Consider the following 23,870-nt stretch of genomic DNA (forward strand, 5'->3'; position numbering starts at 1 on the left):
TCAATAGCTCAGAAAACAAAGTTTTTCTATCCCTTTAGCTCTTCAGTCATCTAATCTTTCCTCAAGTGCTGACTTTGGCAGTATTCAATGACCAGTTGTAAAGTAAAGTAAACATCTCTCTTTAAAGTGCACCTACCTAATCATTTGTGTAATCAAAAATCACCGGGAAATATAAATTTATATTCTTAAATAAAATTCATAGCATAGATTGAAGAAGTATATCTGTGTATGTAACCTGACAAGAGACATAGTTCAGATCATGTTAAAAGTAAATGTTTTGTGCTCACTTCGGCAGCACATATACTAACACTGGAATTATACAGAGATTAGCGTGGCCCTTGCGCAAGGATGACACGCAAATTCATGAAGCGTTCCATATTTTTTAAAAAAGAAGAAAAAAGTAAATATGTTTCCCCCCACTTGTAATTAACAAAATCAACTAATAATAAGTTGATTGTTAATTATCCAACAAGAGATATAGGGCACTATACAATTTATGGGAATAAGAAAGAATTATAAAATGGAAACTGTCCTTCAGGAGCTTACAATCTATGTAATGGGATAAAAATTAACTGTAAATACTTAAAAGTTAATTTTAATTCTCATTTGTAGGGGAAAATTAAAAGTTACTGTTTTTTCAAAAGGAAAAATGAGTTTAAGTAAATAAAGTAACTTTGCTCTACATACACCCTACTGCTTCTTTTTAAACATTATCCTATGCAGGTAAGATCTTGCATGAAAACAATTTTAAAAAATAAATTTATAGGGGTGACATTAATAGGATCATATAGATTTCAAGTGTACATTTTTACAATACATGACCTGTATATTGCATTGTGTTGCCCATCAACCAAAGTCAAATCATTTTCCATCACCATATATTTAGCCTCCTTTACTACCTGCCCTCATCCCCTCTTAACACGGGTAACAACCACAATGTTGTCTGTGCCTATGAGTTTCAGTTTTATATCCCACATGGGAGTGAAATCATATGGTTCTTAGCTTTTTCTGACTGTTTCATTTCACTTAGCATAATAATCTCAAGGTCCATCCATGTTGTTGCAAATGAACAGTACTCCATAGTATATATGTACATCTTCTTTATTCAATCTTCTATCAAAGGACACTATGGTTATCTCCTTATCTTGGCCTCCATGAATAATGCTGCAATAAACATAGGAGTATATATATCTTTGCAAATGAAATGTTTGAGTTTTTCAAGTAGATACCCAGAAGAGGGATTGCTGGGTCATACAGTAACCCTATTCTTAATTTTTTGAGGAACCACTATACTGTTTTCCATAGTGGCTGTACCAGTTTATATTCCGACCAGCAATGAATAGGGTTCCTTTTTCTCCACAACCTCTCCAACTCTTATTACCTGTCTTGTTGATAAGAACCATTCTAACAGGTGTGAGGTGGTATCTCACTGTAGTTTTGATTTTCATTTCCCCAATAGCTAGTGAAGTTGAACATTTTTTCATATCTGATGGCCATTTGTATGTCTTCTTGGAAGAGGTGGCTGTTCAGGTTCTCTGCCCATTTTTTAATTGAATTGTTTGTCTGGCGTTGAGTTGTATTGAGTTCTTTATATATATTTTGGATATTAAAACTCCTTGTCTGAGCTGTTGTTTGCAAATATCATCTCCCATTCAGTTGACTGCCTTTTTGTTTTACTGGTAAGTTTCTTTTGCTGTGCAGAAGCTTTTTAGTTTGATATAGTCCCATTCATTTATTTTTGCCTTTACTTCCCTTGCCTTTGGGGTCAAATTCATAAAATCTTCTCTAAGACCAAGTCCGTAAGTTTAGTACCTATGTTTTCTTCTATGTAATTTATTGTTCCAGATCTTATATTTAGGCCTTTGATCCATTTTGAATTACTTTTTGTACATGGGGACAAACTGCTTCTGGTTTCATTCTTTTGCACGTGCCTTTCCAATTTTCCTAGTGCCATTTTTTAAAAGACTTTCTTTTCTGCATTTTGTATTTTTGGGTTATCAAAAATTATTTGCCCATATACATGTGGTTTTATTTCTGGGCTCTCAATCCTATTCAATTGGTCTATGTGTCTGTTTTCCTGCCAATACCATGGTGTTATGATTTTCATAGCTCTATAGTATAATTTGCAAGTCAGGTAGTGTGATATTTCTGGCTTCGTTCTTTTTTCTCAGGATTGCTTTGGCTATTTAGGGTCTTTTTGGTTCTGTACAAATCTGATTTTTTTTTAAAAATGGCATTGGGATTTTGATGGGGAATTGCATTAAATCTTTGGGTAATATAGCCATTTAAACTTTGTTGATTTTTCCAATCCATGAACACAGAATATCTTTTCATTTCATTGTGTCTTTTTTAATCTTTAATAGTTTTGTAGTTTTCGGTATATAGGTCGTCCTTCACATCCTTTAAGTTTTTTCCTAGGTATTTTATTCTTTTGGTTGCAATTGCAAACAAAATTGGTGTTTTTTCCCCCATTTATTTTTCTGAAGTTTCATTGCTAGTCTATAGTAAAACAGTGGATTTTTGTACATTGATTTTGTATCCTGCAACTTTACTATATTTGTTTATTGTTTCAAATATTTTTGGTGGTCTTTAGGATTTTTTATATACAGAATCATGTCATCTGCAAAAAGTGACACTTTTACTTCTATTTATTTCACTTGCCTTACTGCTCTGGCTAGGACTTCTAGAATTATGCTGAATAATAGTAGTGAGAATGGACATCCTTTTCTTGTTCCTGACTTTAGAGAAAAAGCTTTCAGTTTTTCACCATTGAATATGATATTGGCTGAGGAAAACATTGACAATGACTTTAAATAAATAACGCAATTTACCAAAGAGCTTCACAATGTGACCTAGGAGTGGTAATAAGCAAACATGATGATTTATATAAATTATCTCGTTAACCCTTAAAAAAACAACACACACACACGCGCACACACACTCACACACCCCCTCCAAGGTAGGCAATTCCTCATTTTAATGTGAGCTAACTGAAGGGGAAAAAGATTACTTACTCAAGTGTTACACTGTAAGTAAGCACCGCAGCTGGGGATTCTGCCGCCAAAGTCCAAGGTCCATTATGCAATGCTAACCTCTCAAAAATCAGAGTTACGATTTATTGATTCTTACAACCTGCCAAGCACCATGTTAGGTACTATGCTTTGCTATTCAAATTAATCTGTGTAATGCTACAGCAAGGTAGGTATTACCTCATTTTTTAAAACATAAACAAACTAGCTATAAAACAGGCAAATAAATGGATGGAGGACTTATAGCTAACGTGCACTGGAGCATGTATCTGTACTAGACCTGTCTCACATCAAAGCTGTGCTCTTTCCTTTTTTAAAGCACGTTATTTTATTTATTTTTGAGGGAGGGAGGGAGAGAGAGAGAGAGAGAGAGAGAGAGAGAGAGAGAGAGAGATTTGTTGTTCCACTTATTTATGCCTTCATGGGTTGATTCTTGTATGTGCCCTAACTGGGGATTGAACCTGCAACCTCTGGATATTGGGACGATGCTCTAACCAACTGAGCACCCAGCCAGGGTAAAGCTGTGCTCTTTTTAATGATAAAATACTGTGTTCTTTCTAACTTTCTCAGCAATATAATATGCTTTTGACATATTTCTGAGCATTCCTTTACATTAGGGGAAGATTCACATATTCACTATTACATAATACTCATAAAAACAATCTGAACAAAAAAATTTCCTGTATCTTTAATAAAAATTAGTTCTTCCTTTTAATTAAATACTTACTTTTAAAATAGAGCATTGTGTACTATAAAACCTCACAGTCTTTACTTCCTAATCTGTTTTTGTTTCAGGGCATGATATATACAGGGCAAGTTACATATTGCCTCTCAGTGGGCTTCCACTGCCCTAAGTCACCTGTTACCACAAAATAGAATGTAATTCTCAGATCTAGGACTGTGCTGAAGCCAGGAACAGTTAAAAAACACACAAAAATGCCCTAGCCCAGTGCTCAGTGGTTAGAGCATCAGCCTGCGTACTGAAGAGTCCTGGATTCGATTCCAGTCAAGGGCACATGCCTGGGTTGCAGGCTCCATCCCCAGTGGGGGCATGCAGGAGGCAGCGGATCAATGATTCTCTCTCATCATTGATGTTTCTATCTCTCCCTCTTCCTTCCTCTCTGAAATCAGTAAAAATATATTAAGAAAAAATAAAGAAGCATTTAAAAAAACACACACAGACGGAATTTCAACTTTAATTCTTGGGCTTAAAACACAGACATGGGCAAAAAGTTGAATCTCAACTTGTACCAAGAAAATGAATAAAAACCTTAATATAGTCTAGTAATTAATGTTACAAGTGCAGCCTAATGAAGGTTTTTAAAACTATGCTTAGAACAGCTCAAGAAAAGAAAGCCCAGCTTGAGAGGAAAAATGTAACTAAAAATATATTTTACACTGTAAATATAGGTGCAAAACTCTAGTCTTCTAGAATATGCAGATACACTTACTAGAAAAATGAAGATGATTATTCATCCCTACTCCAAATCCTCTTTCCTCTGTCTCTCATGACTCATCTTTATCCCTCTCCTTCACTTGGCTGCCCGGCCTGTCTTTACCCCTTGGCCTTCCACTTCCACTCCAATGCCCTCCTAGATTTGGCCTTCCCATGTATAAGAATTCTCCCAACACATTCACTACTCTCTTAGTGTTTTCATTTTAGGAACCATAAGTGAATGGACAATAAGACTTTCATCACTGTTAAAAGGGCATTTTTATTATTAAATACCAAATCTGGGAAGTACTTAGAATGTGAGGCCACAACTGGATTCTAAACTTGACCTTTATTTACTAAAAGTGCATGTTTTGAATGAATATTTATATTCTACAGAAATTTCTGGAATGTTCTCTAAGTAAGCAATTTGGCCTTAACAAAACAGCTGATTTCCTCCTATTCTCTTGAGCAAATTTTTCATCATACTGGTCATTTTTTAACCCTATCATACAATTCAATAACAGCTGAACGCCTATTTCTTTTTTTCTCCTTTAATTTAGAATACTGAGTCAGTTGTCAAATTCTCCTTCTTATTGCAATATATTTCTCAAAATGTTTTTTCTTTCCTGCCGTGATAGAAAAGTCATGTAATCATTCCTTATCTGGATTTAGAATTTCCTCTTTCTGAAGTTACCTCCTACCCCACTCCTTCATCTAAATCTTGTCAGTTTCTTTTTATAGCTATTTAATGATGTCCTAATTACCTTGCAAGATCCTTTCTCCTAATCCTGCCACTTACTAGCTGTGTTACCTTGGACACAGGAATAAACTTCTCTGTGCTTCAGTTTTTTTAATCTATAAAATCTATATAATAGGAAATAACAATAGTATCTACTTCATGGAGTTTTTATGAAGGTTCAATGAGACAATTTGTATAAAGGCTTAGAACAGTGCCTGGCATACATTAAACAATAGACGAGTGTTCACTTTTGTGGGGGTGGGATAGGGTGGGAGAGTAGAAGGCAATAAAATAAAAGGATATGGAGTACAGTTTATCCTTTTACTCTCTTTGACCGTGGCATCTTGAGTTGGTCCTCTAAAAGTTTTCCCCATAAAGACACACATAGGTAAGTGCTATAATAGTGCTATCAACACAGAACTATACAATCTTTTTTACAAATATCGGTCTGGATGTAACCAAATATTGTAGATTACATTACTTTCTTTGTTATTCCCTATAAACCAGTATACTGTTTTTTACACATTTGATAGATCTTATTTAGTGCTCATTTCCTTGTACTGGGATCCTGATTCAATTATTTAAAATAGCACAACAGTATGAAAAAAGATACAGTAACTATGAAAAAAGAATAGTCTGAGATAAAGAATGACATAACACAAATAAAGAACACATTGGAAGGAATACACAGCTGATTAGGGGAAGCTAAGGATTGAATCAATGAATTAGAAGACAGTCGGAAATATCACTCAACTAGAGAACCAAAAAGAAAAAACAATTAAAAAACAGGAGGACAGCTTAAGGGAACTGTGGGACAATGTGAAACGTAACAATCCTATATAATAAAAGCCTAATATGCTAAGTGTCCAGTCTTCCAGTCATCCGTTCAACCAATCAAAGTGTAATATGATAATGATATGCTAAGGCTGCTAAACCACTCACTATGACGTGCACTGACCACCAGGGGGCAGGCGCTCCAACTGGTACAGTGGTCGGCAAACTCATTAGTCAACAGAGCCAAATATCAACAGTGCGACGATTGAAATTTCTTTTGAGAGCCAAATTTTTTAAACTTAAACTATATAGGTAGGTACACTGTCATTAACTTAATTAGGGTACTCCTAAGGCTTAGGAAGAGCCACACTCAAGGGGCCAAAGAGCCGCATGTGGCTCGAGAGCCACAGTTTGCTGACCACAGAACTAGTAGATTAGCTTGCTGCTGAGGTCCAGCCAATCAGGACTTAGTGAGATGGGTTGGACACACCTTGGAGCCTTCCCGCAGTCCCTCCCCGGCCCTGAACGTGCACCGGTGGGGTTCCTCAGCCTGGCCTGCGCACTCTCGCAATCCAGGATCCCTCAGGGGATGTTGAAGAGCTGGTTTTGGCCCGATCCCACAGACCAGGCAGTGGGATCCCACTGGTGCACAAATTCATGCCCCAGGCCTCTAGTATTAGAATAGTAGGTGTGCCAGAAGAGGCAGAAAGGGAGAAAGGAATAGAGAAGGTGTTTGAAGAAATAATTGTAGAAAACTTCCCTAACCTGGTAAAGGGAAAAGTCACACAAGTTCACAAGGCACAGAGAACTCCAAATAAGAACTTAAACAGACCCACACATCATAATTAAAATGCCAAAAATTAAAGACAAAAGGAGAATCTTAAAGGCAGCAAGAGAAAAGAAAACTGTTACCTACAAAGGAGTTCCCATAAAGCTGACTCCTGATTTCTCATCAGAAACTCTACAGGCCAGAAGGGAATGGCATGAAATACTCAAGGTAATGGAAAGCAAGGATCTGAGACCAAGATTACTGTATCCAGCAAGGCTATCATTCAAAATAGGTGGTCAAATAAAGAGCTTCCCAGACAAAAAAAAAAGGCTAAAGGAGTTCATCACCACCAAACCAGCATTATAAGAAATGCTAAAGGGATTGCTTTACGGGATTGTTGAGAAGAAACGGAGAGAGAAACCTAGCCATACAGATTTAAAATGGCTATAAATAAGTACCTCTCAATAATAACCCTAAATGTAAATGGATTAAATGCTCCAATCAAAAGGTGTAGGGTAGCTGAATGGATACAAAAACATGACTCAATTATATGCTGTCCACAAGAGACCCACATCAAAGCAAAAGACACACTCAGGATGAAAGTGAAGGGATGGAAAAAAATGTTCCATGCAAATGGAAAAGTAAAAAAAGCTGGAGTAGCAATACTCATATCCAACAAAATAGACTTTAAAAGCATCATGCGAAGTGAAATAACCCAGTCGGAGAAAGATAAATATATGATCTCACTCATTTGTGGAATATAATGAACAACATAAACTGATGAACAAAAATAGAGCCAAGGAGGGGGAATATACTAGAATATAATAAAAGTAATCCTGTTATTTGCAGATTTTTAATATTTCCTACAACTTTTGTGATATTATACTGTTAGTACAGGTTTTGGTAATATTATTATACTTAAAATCCTTTGATTCTTGAAATATTAATGTTTATTGCTTGAAATATTATTACATATAAGATCATTTTTCTTCAATAATTGGTGTTTATTGCACGTAATATTATTATATTTAAAATCGTTTTTCTTGAAATAAAAAAAAAGGTCATAAACAAAGAATCAATAATCCCAAGGTTGGCAATAAACCTAATCTCCAGTGGCAAATACAGTTTACAACTTAAGTGATTAAACTCTGCTCTCTATAACAAATACTCTAACAAATAAATGTAGTGCATTCTAACACAAACTAATGGTCTCAAAGTTACTTGTCAATGGTCTTTCCAAGGTTTACATTAAATAAACTTTTAACTTTTATTGGAAACTCTGCCTTTTCAGAAAACGGACTTAGCCTTAAAATCAACTCGATGACAAGATACATTAAAAACAAGTTACAAAAAAAAAGTTTGACCTCATTTTTTTGACTGGTATATAAATATTTTTTAATCTTCCTAATCTATGTAAAGCAATGTTTGCCTTCTCAAAAGCACTTTCACTGACAACTTACGATTCTTTTCAGATTTACTGCTATGAAAATTATTAAACTTCCTGACAGTTTAATAATTTTAATCCTTAATTTTAATCAAGGCTAAAAAAGAATGTTATAGAACAGAGTGTAGATAATAACCAAAATAACCTAGAAAAAATATAATTGTTATGAACAGATTTAATAAATAAGTATTCTGAAGGAGAAGTATCTGATGCTATAATTATGCACATTAAGGAAAATTCCAATGTTTTTCTATTCTATAATGTTTCCAAGAGTAAGGAACAGGCTTAAACTAACTAAAAATGAATTCAAAATTTTAAAAGGCAGAAAGAACACTCTCATTCTGAAAAATAGATAAAAATGCTTAACGTTACAAAATTCTCTTATAGTGCATTAAAATTATCAAATCATTTTAAACCAATCTGCCTTTGTGCCTTCTATTAAAAACCATCTGCCATCACAATAGGAAGGTTTACTAAATTTGTCGATGGAACCAAAAATTAAAACATAAAAGGAACCAGGTTAACCACATGTAGAATTTAGTCTACCCTAAATTAAGGTTAATAAATCAGTCATGGATGACACAGCTTATCCCAAAGCATATTCTACACAATACTATTATTTGGAAAAAGGAAAAAAAAGCCCTGTGTTCAAATAAACTTGAAAAATACTAAGTTAAAAAAACGAAACAATTTTATTTTCTTCAAGACCTTGCAGTGGCCTTAATATACAGGCACAGAATCAATTATTCACAATTCTGAAGTCTAAAAGATTCTGAAAAATAAAGTTAATTAAAAAAATAACTTATATGGTAGCAAAATCTGACCTGAACTGTTAAGAGGTTCTTTATAGTCTTCATCTCATTTAGCCTGATTATTCATACATTTTTCTTTTCTGTAGAAATTGTGTATTTGATTACAGGGCTGCTCCAAACTCTACTGAGGATGTTCCTTCGAAAATACTATATACATCATTAACACCCTTCTAAAATCTGAAGATTTCTGAACCCCCAAACATAAATGGTACAAGAGTTTCATAAAATGCATTGTGGACCTGTACTAATGCATAATGTGACTCTATAAGAGGAACAGCTCCCAAACTTGGGACCATGGAGCTCACTCTTAAAAAGAGAAAGGAAATACTGGATTAGAGTATGCCCAAAACTAACTATAAAAGGCCACACAATAGCTCATACCTATTAAAGAAGCCCAGGGCAAAATGATGTATAATAAATTTTTGTTGTTAGTATAACATTTTATGTAACAATGTAAAACAGTAAGAAGCTTAGTGACTGATGATGAAAGAGAGCTGGTCTATGCTTACCCAGTGCTAACAACAGAATGGCATTTGCCAAATCCAAGTATTTTTGTTACTGAAGACTTGACTCTCTAAAATTTGCTCTAAACATAAAAACGAAAAAGTATATAGGCAAGTGCATTATTTTCTCCTATTTCATACCTGTAAGACTTCTCTCCTTAATTAAAAAGGCACACAGAGGATACACAAGTACTAGCTGAATTTGCTTCTGACTTTTTTTCATTCACTTGTCTAGAACTGGACATGAAGTTCTCAAATGTTCTCTCTGATCTACATTCTGAACTTATATTTCAAAAATGTAACACTTCATTTGCTTACAATACAAATTCATTTTATACTAATCCTCATCAACTAATATTTTTATTCTGCTACATTAATAACTATGTTATTTTCTAAACCACTTTAATTCATAATTAACTTTGAATACATGAATAGTAGGTCTAGATAAAAACTTAATAAAAGGTTTTAGGAAATAATGGTATTAATAAAACAGTATCACATATTTTAGAACTGGAAACATTTTCAAATTTTAAAATATTTAATAATTCAGAGGCCAACATTTCAGAGAGCTCAAGTCAAACTTAATTTATATAGCCTAATGGATTTCTTGTAAAATTTAAAAGTTTTATTTCTGAAAGTTACTTTAAAATATTGTAGCTTTTCATTGCTTGGCTCAATGTGGACCACTTTGCAATTTTCAGTTCAACCAATTAAACCTGTTCTTGATAGTAAATTTTATACTACTTCTTTATCAATGATACATTACATATACATTTAAAAATACATTTAATTATATTTAATGATTTAAATAACTATGTTATAACACCTACTATAGCAGTTAAACTAAATTCATTCCCTCATTTGCCAATTCATTATCAAATTATCGCCAAATCTTAATTATCTTTGTAACTGAGGGAATGAAAAAAACTGAAATCTGCAAATAAAGACAATAAACCACAATTTATTTTAGTAAACAATTCAAGGTTTTCCCAATTGGGCAACTTTTTATTAGGATTAATAAATGAAATTAATCATCTGCTTTTATCTCACCTATCCTCTCAATAAATGAGACATTTAAGCTGATTAAATGGCAAAGATTAGGAAAAGCAAAAGCAATTAAAAAACAGAGCAATCAACCACTGAATACTATAAGGTATGCATACACACTTTAACAGCTAATAACACACTTAGTTTTCACTTCTTTTCAGGTTTAACTGATTTAAAATGGGTGAAGCCAGACTAAGCTTTGAACAAAGAAAATTTATCCTAAAGTGCCACTAGACTTTTTGTTTTGGGGATACATAAAAAATAAAGTTTACAGTATAAAACAGTCAATGAATTGAGGGCACACAGATATCAAAGAAAGGATTCTTGATGTTTGAGATTCCATGGCTTTGTGTTATCACCAGTGCCTGGACCAGAATTGTCATCAGTTCAAAAACAGGCAATGACAAAAAAAAATTATTCTTTTCTGTAGACTCTTTTAGATTTTGAAAATGAACTATATGTTAATAAACACTGACTTTATAATCATTCAAAGTGCATACACATTTTGGGGGGAACACCCTGTATAGTTATCAGATTTTTTTGCTTAATTTTTAAATAGGCTTGTGACAAATACATTATTTATATTAGGTATAAGACAAACTTACAAATTCTGTTATAAAAATGATTCCTGTCTTATTAGTTGATATAGCTCTTTCCTTATATTTCACAACATTTTTCTGGATATGCAAATACAAACTGAAAACAGTGCTGAAAAATATATGATGTGGAGAAAAACTGAGACCCAGAAAGATAATCTGGCCTGCCTTGGTTTAAGAAGCTAGTTGCTATGAACTTTAGTCCTGGGAATGCAATCCCCTGATATCAGTGCTTTTTCCACTGCATTGTAACTACCCTTACCCAAGGAAAATAAACACTTCTCATCAGTGATGGAAAGTATCACTTAAGGAGAAATTGGTCCAAAGAAATGTAAACACATAATGTCCAAAGACTGTCAGATGAAAATTAAATTCAAATGTATTGCACCAGTATTTTGTTGTTGTTGTTAATAATAAAACCTCTTGGGCTCTGGGTTTTAATCATGGGGAATAATATAAAACTTGACTCTTACATATGCATGCAAACACGCATACATACGTGTTCATTTCACTGTTAAGATGCCTAATTGAAAGAACTTGAACTATGCATAAATGTAATTCTCACTGATTTGTGTTAGCTTACCAGATTTGTGCTTCTTGTGTTTTGCCTTCTTTTTGATGATCAATAACTTATTCTGGATCTCAGGTTTGTAAGACTTAAATGTAAGAGAATGAAGACCTTCACGCTTTCTCTGTAAGTTTTCATTCAAAGCATCTTTTAATTTCTTTTTTTTCTTTTTCTTCTTTTTTGCCCTCATTTTAGTTAGCTTGAGTTTCTTGTGGCTCTGCAATGACTGCTCTAATAAAATATCCCTTACAACTTTGGGGCAGCTAATTTCTGCGTGATCATTATGACTTCCATTTACATGTATTTGGCAAGATTTCAGAGCATTTTCTTTTAATGGACTGGGTTCAGGCTTTACTCTAGAAGCTTCACCATATCTTTCGTGATTTTCTATAAACCTTATTTCACCTGGACTAAGAGGCTCTCCAAAGCCAGTAACTTCACCTGGACTTCCTGGTTTCTCTAAATTTTCTTTACAGCAATCAGTTTTCTTAATTTCGCAGGGTCTGCGAATTCTAATTTCACAGTTGGATTTCACTTCCATTTCAACAGAGATGTCATGATTATCCAAGTTCATTTTAGCATGGCAGCAAGTTGGATCCAAATTAATTTCTTTCTCTTTTTTGAAGGCAGAGGGCAGGCCTTCTCTACCACACCTATGTTCTCCATTACTTGTACTAAAATAGTCACACTTCAATTTCTCCAGTTTAATCCGAGGTACTCTTTGTATTTTAATGGGTGGAATTGGAAATTCTGGGGCCTGAAAAGGTCTCTGCTTGTAAATCCGTACATCTGCACCACAGAACTGTGGGAAATGTACATAAGCATTCTCCAAATAATCATAACCAAGTATAACCTCCCTGCATTCATGAATAGGCTGTCCAAGTACAGCATCTTGAACTTCTTTTTGTGTTTCATACACAAAGTCACAAAGACCCTTAAGTAACCACACTTTTTGGTGGAAAGGTAGTTCATGAAAAGGTTTTTCTTCCAATGGATTAACTTCTCCAAGAACTTTAAAAAACTGAGGACACAACCCAAGTTTCTCAGCACAGTTATTGGGATTTTCAGTCTGCCCTACAGCAGTGTACCACTGGTGTACTTTCTGTCTCAGTGCTGCCTCCCAGGTCCTATAAGGCAAAGTAGGTCTTCGATGTAAGGTAGGTCTGCGATGAGGAGGACTTAATAGAGAAGTCATTATTTTAGATAAAAAAGCATTACACTGAGGCATCAGAAGACAACGTTCCAATTCGTAGAAGACTATTTCTGGCAAGTTTAGAATTTGCTGGGCTAAGCAAAGGAAATGCCCAATAGCTGGAATTTCCCACATGGTCTCCATACAAGTTGGAGCTGCTTGAGCTAGAAGTCTTCTTTCCCATTCTTCTATTTCCTTTTGACTAGCTTCTTCTGCTTCTTTTCTCTCCTGCTCCCGAAGCCTAAAGGAAATTTAACAAAATATACTATTATTGCTTAAAGTAGAAGATGCCATAAAATAACAAATTTTGTCATATTTATCTTCAGTCAACAAGGCTGGTCCAGTTTACAGTATCGGTACAAAGTGTTCCACTGCCTGTATCATTTTTTTTTTCAGATGAAGAAATACACATTTAACTTGATCATGAGTTTTCTTGATAGAGGATTATCACTGCCAATATTGCCACTCAAAGTAAAACTCTTATAATGTGCATCAACTTTAAAATAAATGGAAAAAAAATCAAAGCATGTCTTCTAAACAAAAGAATTTTAGTGCTTTCTAGAAGTAATGTGACATCATATAGGAGCTGTAAAGATGTTTACATCCTTTGAGCCTATAATTCCATTTCTAAAAAGTTGTATTAAGAAAATAATTCAGGAAGAAACCAAGATGGCGGCAGAGGTAAACACCGGAGATTGCTGCCTCGCACAACCACTTCAAAAATACAACTAAAAGACGGAACGGACATCATCCAGAACCACAGGAAGGCTGGCTGAGTGGAAATTCTACAACTAGAAGGAAAGAGAAAAGCATACCGAGACTCAGAGGAGGTGCGGTGTGGAAGTAAAATACAAAGGTGCGGAGGTGCATGCGGAGAGGGCTGGCGGCTGAGGACACGGTTGTCTTTTTCAATCGGGAGAGAGTCTCAAGCTCTGAGCTTCAGTTCCGGGCGAGTCTCTGGGGACCCAGACACATACAGGAGAAACAGGACTGTCTGGCATCAGTCGGAACTCGAGGGCAGCTTTCTCTCGGGGGTGCTCCCCGCATTGCCTGGACATTGAGAAGCGGGGCCTCTGAGGGCAGGACTGAGAGCAGCCATAACTGCTTGCTCCACCCTGTTGATCCCCTGGGACCCTGCCCTGCCCAAGCCGTGCAGGGAGGCTTTTGCATATGAAAGGCCCAGCCCTTTGCAATCTGATAATTACCTAACAAACTGCAGCTGGCCCAAGGCCCCACGGCAACTTGCATTCCTTCACAGCTGGCTTCTGCTGGGTAGCCTCAGGCAGAGGCTAGATTAGCACCTCCTTAGAGATCCATTCTCCCACTGTAGAAACAGCTGATTCTCACAGCCAATTGGCCTGGAGGTCAACCCCTCCCAGAGTTACCTACAACAATCAAGGCTTAACTACAACAACACTGTGCACAAAGCCCACAAGGGGGTGTGCACCAAGAGTGTCCACCTCAGGTAATTGGGGAGGCTGAGCCACTGGACCCTATAGGACACCTAGCACACAAAGCCACTCAACCAACACAGGGAAGCATAAAAAATGCAGAGACAAAGAAACAGGACAAAAATGACAGCAATGGAGGAAAGCAAACTGCAGGATATAGAGTTCAAAACCACACTTTTAAGGTTTTTCAAGAATTTTCTAGAAACTGCCGATAAACTTAATGAGACCCTCAAAAAGTCTGGTGAGACTGCCTATAAATGTAGTGAGACCCTCAAGAAATCTAGTGAGACCCTTGAGGTTATAATAAAGGACCAACTAGAAATTAAGCATACACTGACTGAAATAAAGAATATTATACAGACTCCCAACAGCAGACCAGAGGATCGCAAGGATCAAGTCAAAGATTTGAAATACGAAGAAGCAAAAAACACCCAACCCGAAAAGCAAAATGAAAAAAGAATCCAAAAATACGAAGATAGTGTAAGGAGCCTCTGGGACAGGTTCAAGCGTACCAACATCAGAATTATAGGGGTGCCAGAAGATGAGAGAGACCAAGATATTAGAAACCTATTTGAAGAAATAATGACAGAAAACTTCCCCTACCTGGTGAAAGAAATAGACTTACAAGTCCAGGAAGCGCAGAGAACCCCAAACAAAAGGAATCCAAAGAGGACCACACCAAGACACATCATAATTAAAATGCCAAGAGCAAAAGACAAAGAGAGAATCCTAAAAGCAGCAAGAGAAAGAAAATCAGTTACCTACAAGGGAGTACCCATACGACTGTCAGCTGATTTCTCAACAGAAACTTTGCAGGCCAGAAGAGAGTGGCAAGAAATATTCAAAGTGATGAATACCAAGAACCTACAACCAAGATTACTTTATCCAGCAAAGCTATCATTCAGAATTGAAGGTCAGATAAAGAGCTTCACAGATAAGAAAAAGCTAAAGGAGTTCATCACCACCAAACCAGTATTATATGAAATGCTGAAAGGTATCCTGTAAGAAGAGGAAGAAGAAGAAAAAGGTAAAGATACAAATTATGAACAACAAATACACATCTATCAACAAGTGAATCTAAAAATCAAGTGAATAAATAATCTGATGAACAGAATGAACTGGTGATTATAATAGAATCAGGGGCATAGAAAGGGAATGGACTGACTATTCTTGGGGGGAAAAGGGATGTGGGAGGTGCGGGAAGAGACTGGACATAAATCGTGCACCTATGGATGAGGTGTGGGGGGGGGGTGAGGGCGGAGGGTGGGAGGGGAACTGGGTAGAGGGGAGCTATGGGGGGAAAAAAGAGGAACAACTGTAATAATCTGAATAATAAAGATTTACTTTAAAAAGAAAAAGAAAAAAAAAGAAAATAATTCAGTACAAGCAAAAAGTTACGTGTCTGTGTTAATCAGTTTTATCATATAATAAATATATCATAAATATATTATATCATATAATATAAAGAAGTTGCATTACACAACTAGAAAATAAACTGGCTATATTATGTAGCCCTAAAATTAGAATTATGAATATGAGATATAAAAACAAAAGTATCAGAACACAACAAAGTACTTAACAAACAATAGCAATAATAAAAATATGCAAAAAATAAAAATAAAAGTATGCATACATTGGACAAGGGCATTACAGCATTTCAAAAATAAATGACTCCTAGATTGATTATGGGTGTTTTTTTCCCCCTTAAAAACATTTCTTTACTGACACTGCTACAAAATCTTATTTAAAAATTTTAAATTATGTGAAAAGATAGATGTAAATCTTTTTAATATTGTATTAGGCAATGGGTTCTTAGACATAACACCAAAAGCACAAGCAATAAAAAAAAAAAATAAAGGGGATATCATCAAAACTAAAAGCTTCTGTACTGTGAAAAGACAACCCACAGGCGAAAATTTTTGTAAACCATATATCTAATAAGAGATTTGTATTTAGAAAATATAAGGAACACTTACAACTCAATAATAAAAAGATAAATAACTGGATTTAAAAAAAAAGGGAAAGGATCTCAATAGACATTTCTCCAAAGAAGGTATACAAAAGAACAATAAGCACATGAAAAGATGCTCAACATTGTTATCCATTAGAGAAATGTATATCAAAACCACAATAAGATACTAATTCATACCCACCAAGATGACTATAATGAGAGATAAGTATTGGTAAAAAGGTAGAGAAATTGGAAACTTTATACACTGTAAAGGGTTCAGCTGCTTTGGAAAACAGTGTAGCAGTTCCTCAGAAGTTTAAGATTACCATGTGATCCAGAAATTCTACTCCTAGGTTTATACCCAAAAGAAATGAAAAGTTATGTCCACACAAAAACCTGTATGTAAATATTCATAGTAGCATTATTCATAATAGCCAGAGTGGAAACACGCCAAATGTCTGTCAACTCCTGAGTGGATAAATAAAATGTGGTATATCCACACAATGGAATATTATTTGGCAATAAAGCAAACAAAGTGCTGATACATGCTACTGAACATGGATAACCTTGAAAACATGATACTAAGTGAAAGAAGACATCCACAATATGTACTTACATATTGTGTAACTACATTTATATGAAATGTCCATAAGTCTATAGAGATAGAAAGTAGATTAGTAGTTTCCTAGGATTAGGGAAGTCAGGGATAATGGAGAGTGACAGTTAACAATCATTTTAGAGTGATGAAATGTTTTAAAATTGATTGAAGTAATGACTATACAACTTTGTGAATATACTAAGAATAACTGATTTTTACACTTTAAATAGGTAAATTGTATGGTGTATAAATTTTATTTCAAGAAAGCTGTATAAGATAAATTAAATCATATGAAGTTTGGGGGGGATTAGGATACAACAAATGGGGGAAAATATAATAATTTATCTTATTCTTGATTTTGAAAAGTGAGAATGCTTCCTCTAGAAATGATGTATAAAAACACTGAAATGTGACTAATTCTTGGGCTTTATATGAAAACCCAGGTATAATGTCTGACACTGGCTATTTTCTATACTATCATATTGTAATGTTAAAACAAATACATAGTAAAACACTATTTTAGCAATATCAGGATGTTCTCTTTCACTGAACATGCCTACATTTACCTTTTTGACTGAGAGGTCACATTACAACTACCTTGCTATAACAGATACAACAAATTATTTGATCAAATGGTCCTAGTTCATTAAAAATATTAACTGTCGCTTGTGATTTGAAATTTGTATATATGATGACATCTGAACACCCAAACAATGCTACATTTGATAAAATTTAATTTTCTTCAAATGTACTTATAATTTTGAAGAGTTTTAACTTCTCACTGAATGGGGGTTAGTTAAGGTGGGCTGGCAGAATCAAGCTTCCTGATACAAAGCTGGGACTCAAAACCCACATAATCAGTAGAAAAATATACTAGAAACATTAGTCTCTTCCCCTGTCCCCAATTAGGGGACTGCAAGGAAAATTGTTTTCAAATAGAAGTGGTAAATGGAAGGGGAAAAAAAATCTCTTAAGAATTTATGCCTGGCCAGCATGGCTCAGTGGTTGAGTGTCGACTTATGAATCAGAAGGTCACAGTTCTGTTCCAGTCAGGACATATGCCTGGGTTGCAGGCTCAAACACCAGTGTAGGAGGCAACCAATCAATGATTCTCTCACATCATTGATGTTTCTCTCGCTTTCCCTCCCTCCCTCCCTCCCTCCCTCCCTCCCTCTCCTTTCCTTTCTAAAATCAATAAAAATATATTTTTAAAAAAAGAATTTATAGCCATAAGTTTACTCTTATGTGGATTTTTTGCCCACATTCACATTTTCAGGGTGCTCAGAAAAACATCACACTAAAAAATGAGTTTAATGTGGTCTCATTCCAAAACTGTTGATAGCTATTTGACCAGAAAAAAAAAATTAAATCTCTTAAGGAAATGCACCTTAGTTCTAGATCTTCAGAAATTCCTCTCATACACTCACAAGAAACAAGTTCATAGTCAAAGATACATAATACTCCCTCTGTCCCATAATAATAGTAGCAAGTGAATATTTAAACGGGAATTATTGGCAAATGCAGCTGTAAGTTATGTTGTAGCGCAAAATTGCGAAGCCTTCTATCAAAATCAATGTTTCATGACATCTGTCATTTGTTTTGACACATCTTTCAGTTTTTAGGTTAATCTAATTATTACGAATTATAACTATTTTTCTAATTTCATCTGCTGATCGAAATCAATTGTTTTATTTCAGTTGAATATAACCCATTGTAAAAGTAAGATGAAAAAAAGAGTTTTCAAGCAAAGATTGAGTTGCGATTGTCCAGTTCTTTTTTTTTTTTTTTTTTTTTTTATTGATTTTTTACAGAGAGGAAGGGAGAGGGATAGAGAGTTAGAAACATCGATGAGAGAGAAACATCGACCAGCTGCCTCCTGCACATCTCCTACTGGGGATGTGCCCGCAACCCAGGTACATGCCCTTGACCGGAATCGAACCTGGGACCTTTCAGTCCGCAGGCCGACGCTCTATCCACTGAGCCAAACCGGTTTTGGCGATTGTCCAGTTCTTGATGCATCAAAAGAAAAAGGAAAAGTTGCAGAAAGGTACAATTACGTTAGCTGCAAAACAATTTAAGTGCAACAGAATGACCATATCAAGAATTTGGAAACGTGCTTCCGAAAATAATTGTCAAGGAGAATCTTATGCTAATGTTGATTCTTTGAAAAAACAAAACTGTGTACGTAAATGCAAAGATTATGGAGAAAAACTTGAAAAACTTAGACATATTCCTCTTAGCAGAAGAGGCACCATATTAGCCTTTGATAATATTTCTCCCGAAATACTGGATAATACGTTTCTGTCACTTCAACAACTAATGCTGGAAGCAATGAAGAACGATGGCTCCAATAATTTTAAGCTCACGCACACAGGGAAAGCAAAGCTTCGCGGCCAAGGGATCCTACCTACAAGTTTAAAATGCAGTAACGAAATTATTGAAAAATCCAGAAACTATCTGAACACTCAAAATAAAAATTAGGAGTACTATTTTTAATTTATTGTTTAATTTAATCTAGTTTTTTTGATAATAAATGTTGTGTTCTATATTTGTTTTCTTTTGCTACTATTATTATGGGACAGAGGGAGTATCAAAGGAAATAAGGTACTATGAGGACAGGAAAAAATATGTATATATGGCCCACCAAAAACTTTAGATATAGAAATTATAGGACATGGAAAATAAAATGTTTAGTACAAAGAAATTTAAAACACGGGTAAAGTGGAAGAGATTATTAAAAACAACAAAGCAGTTTGAAAAAGAACTAAAGAGAACATGCAGATATAAAAAGTATAAAAATTAGTTCTGGCCAGGTGGCTCAGTTTGGTCCTGTGCACCAAAAGGTTGTGGGTTCAATTTCCAGTTGGGTGCATGGGGGAGGCAACTGATAGATGTTTCTCTCTCTCTCTCTCTCTCTCTCTCTCTCTCGCTCTCGCTCTTGCTCTCCCTCTCTCTTAAAAGAGAAAAGAAAAAAATCAATTAAAAAATATACTTGGGGGAGAATTTTTAAAATATACAAAAATTAAAAGAAAAAGATTTACAGTTATCTCCTCAGCAGCAATAATGAAAGCCACCACAGACAATGGAATATCTTCAATGAACTTAAAAAATAACTACTGCCCTGCCAGTGTGGCTCAGGGTTTGAGCATTGATTGACCTACAAACCAGGAGGTCACGGTTAGATTCCCAGCACATACCTGGGTTTCGGGCTCAAACCCAAGTAGGGGATATTCAGGAGGCAGCTAATCAATGAATCTCTCTCACCATTGATATTTCTCTCTCTCCCTCTCCGAAATCAATAGAAGTATTAAAATATAATAATAAAATAAAAAGTTTAAAAAAATAACTATCAATGTAAATTTTCACTGAGAACAAAAACATCTTCCAAAAATGAAGACCAAAAAATATATACTTTTCAGACAAAAACTCAACATCTGTGATAAAAGGAACCCCAGCTAAAGGAAATTCTAAAGGACATACATCAGCTAGAAGGACAGTAATCCTTTTCTGAAGATCAGAGATGAGAAAAGAGCAAAAAACTGGTAACAAGGTTAGTAATAGGCTGATCTATACAGATATAGCGTAAATAATGATAAAAATGTATTGTGGAGTTTAAAAAAAGACAAGAAAAAATTAAAATCTACACTAATTCAAGAGAAACATGCAAATTGTCCCTCCGCTAATGCCCACCAGCCAATCAGAGTGATATGCAAATTAATCCAACAAAGATGGCGGTTAATTTGCATACACAGGCCGGGAGCGAAGACTGAAGACAGCATAGAAGAAAGCCAAGTGTTGCAGAAGGGAGTGAAGCTGCAGAGAAGGGAACCGAGGAACAGAGGCAGCGGAGACGGGAGCGGAGCTGAGGCAGTGGACACGGAGGGAGCGAGTGAGGCAGGCAGAGACAGGAGGGAGGGAGGGAGGCAGGCAGAGAAGGGAGGGAGCAAAGTGGCAGAGATGGGAGGGAGCGAGGAGGCAGCTGAGATGGGAGGGAGCAAGGCAGCAGAGACGGCAGCTGCCTCTGCTTTGCTCCAGCCTCAGGAAGCCCTATTCTTGCAGGAATAGGCCCAAGAAAGCCCTATTCTTGCAGGAATCTTCCTGCAATGGGCCTCTAGTACATTATAATAATAGCAAATAAGATGGGCAAAAAAAAATTATTAGAGTTAAATGTTCCAAGATCCTTGTACTAATCAGGAAGAAGGTAAAAATACTAATTTTAGGCTTTGATAAGTTAATAATGAATGTGAAAATTTCTAAGGTAGCTATTAAATTAAGAGACTTTATAGCATTAAAGTTAGTGCAGATGGAAATATGGGAGAAAAAAGTAATAATCGAAAGTGGTAGGATGCATCCAAAGTATTGTCGAGGAAAATTTATAGATTAAAATGTATATTTAGTTAAGAGGAAAAGTTGAAAATCAAATATATGTGATTTTTAAAAGGAAAAAAAATAACTAGAAAAATAACAGCAAATCAAATCCCCAAAGATGGAAAGATGAAAATAAAAAGCAGAAATCAATGAGCCAGAAAACAAACATATGATAGAAAATAATCAAATCCAAAAGTTGGTTCTTTAAGAACATTAATAAAAATAGCCCTGCAGCAATATTGCTCAAAACACACACACACACACGCCCACACACAACCAATAACAAAAATGAAAATATGCATGTCCTATAGATCCTATAGGTATAAATGATATAGAATATTATAAGCAACTTTTGCCAAGAAACAATTTAAATGAAATACACAACTTTTATAGAAAACAAAATTAACAAAACTGACACAAAAAGAATGAAAATAAAATTAATTCTGTATTTATTAAAGAAACAATATAACTTTAAAACTTTCCCCCATAGAAAAATTGGGATCTTAAAGCTTAACTTCACTACAAGAATTCACCTCAAAATTTTCAGTTAATTAAATTATTAGGAACAAAATATAAAAGATATGTTAAAGAAGTAAAAGAGGGAATTAAAATACAAAATAACAAGAAATTATCAGAAAACTTCAAAGAACTTTTGGATTTGAATTTGGCATTGGTAGATTTGAAAAAGAAAAAAAGGAATTTCTAGATGTTAAAAAACAACAAACACAAAAATAAAATACTCAATGTATAGGTTACATAGCTGATTGTGCGCAGGAAAAGAATGTGGGGCCAAAGGAATTTCAAAGAATTCAGTTTCAAGAAGCAAAGATACAGAATATAAAAAAGATATATAAAGACAGAAGGACAAATTAAATCCAACAAGCAAGCAATTGGAGCTCCAAAAAATAAGAATACATAAAGAGTTGACAAAGGACTTGTATGCATGCATATTAGCGTAACCAATGGACACATACACTGGGACGGTGGGGGCTTGCCCGGGGTGGGAATGGCTGGGGCGGGGGCAATTGGGGAAAAAGGAGACATATGTAAAACTTTAGACAAAAAAAAAAAAAGAAGAAGAAGAAGAAGGGTTGAAGAGGGGTGATAATACCAATATTTGAAGAGATAGTAGATGAGAATTTTCCAAAATTGGTGAAGGACACAAATTCTCAATTCAGGAAGCCCAAGAAAATAAACTGAAAAAAACTATATTTAGGCACATTACAACATTACAATCCTATATAATAAAAGGCTAATATGCAAATCGACTGAATGATGGGATGACATCCCCCGAGGGCTCCCAGACTGCTAGAGGGTGCAGGCTGGGCACGATTTTTGTGCACCAGGACTCTAGTAAAACAATAAAATATCAAAGATAAAAAAAACTCTTACTCTTAGAGAGGAAAAAATTACATATACAGAAATGACAAAAAGGTAGAGAAATTTTTCAGTAGCAACAAAGTAAACCAGAGCAATAACTAGCATTCATAGATGAGGACATTTTCAATCAAACAAAAAACAGAACTGATTCTAACTAAAGTAACAACTTCTTCTAAAGTGTCTTCTGTTACCCAAGATGAAATAACCAGGAATCAGATTTACTTTCCCATCTGAACCAACAACAACAAAAAAACCCTGAAAAAATAGATAAAACAATGGTTTTCAAAAAACTAAAGATCAAACAAAGGATAGTGATTCTCTGAGAGAAACAGATAGGTGAGCCTAACAACTGCTGCAGCTGATTGAGAGAACTTCGAGGCCATGACATAGGAGGGAAAACCCAGGCGAGCCCACCAGACTTCTTGAGTTGAGAAGGAGCCAACAGTCCATATCTACACCAAGGCAGCTAGGGTCTGCAGAACACAGTACCAAACAACAGGAGAGCTGCATAAAGTGAGAACACCAAAGATGTACAGATGGTCCCTCTTGAATATTCAGCATATTGATTAGTGCACGCATGTAAAAAAAACAACACAAGGCTAAGTGGGAGGGGATGGGGGGAGAGACACCCAAAATATTAGAAAACATAGTGTTTATTCCCACCAGCCATACTAGAAAAACCTCATAATGCATAGGACACTGGGTAAAATAGGAAAGTCGTGCCTTGATAGCAAAGAATAACTTAGTCCTAGACTGAACAGAGCATTCTCTGGACCAGTGGTTCTCAACCTTCCTAATGCCTCGACCCTTTAGTACAGTTCCTCATGCTGTGGTGACCCCCAACCATAAAATTATTTTCATTGCTGCTTCATAACTGTAATTTTGCTACTGTTATGAATCGTAATGTAAATATCTGATATGCAGGATGTATTTTCATTGTTACAAATTGAACATAATTAAAGCATAGTGATTAATCACAAAAACAGTATGTAATTATATGTGTGTTTTCCGATGGCCTTAGGCGACCCCTGTGAAAGGGTGGTTCGACCCCCAAAGGGGTCGCGACCCACAGGTTGAAAATGGCTGCTCTAGACCTAAGTAACAAATCATAAAAGATACAAAATGATCCAACTGTTTATAAGTAACAACTACATTTCAAAAAAAAGCTCAAGAAAGTTTATAGGAATATAAAAATACCTGGCACCCATCAATAT

The 23,870-nt window shown here is 35.3% G+C and overlaps 1 protein-coding gene and 1 non-coding gene across 5 annotated transcripts in view; one reads left to right on the top strand and one right to left on the bottom strand.

Annotated features, from left to right (window-relative positions):
* The window catches only part of BRD10 (bromodomain containing 10), a 96,410-nt gene that overhangs the window by 40,243 nt on the left and 32,297 nt on the right, over positions 1–23,870 (bottom strand). For all 4 annotated transcript variants that reach the window (XM_070431632.1, XM_070431631.1, XM_070431630.1 and 1 more), the window contains one exon: positions 11,732–13,149. In XM_070431632.1, coding sequence (XP_070287733.1) covers positions 11,732–13,149 — 1,418 coding nt within the window. The remainder of the gene's footprint in view (positions 1–11,731; positions 13,150–23,870) is intronic.
* LOC139021386 (U6 spliceosomal RNA) lies at positions 280–383 on the top strand. Its single transcript, XR_011473491.1, has one exon. It is a non-coding gene; the product is annotated as a U6 spliceosomal RNA (small nuclear RNA).

The sequence above is a fragment of the Myotis yumanensis genome, unplaced genomic scaffold, assembly GCF_028538775.1.
Source record: "Myotis yumanensis isolate MYYU_CA2020_CCGP unplaced genomic scaffold, mMyoYum1.0.hap1 SCAF_12, whole genome shotgun sequence".
Classification (NCBI taxonomy): Eukaryota; Metazoa; Chordata; class Mammalia; order Chiroptera; family Vespertilionidae; genus Myotis; species Myotis yumanensis.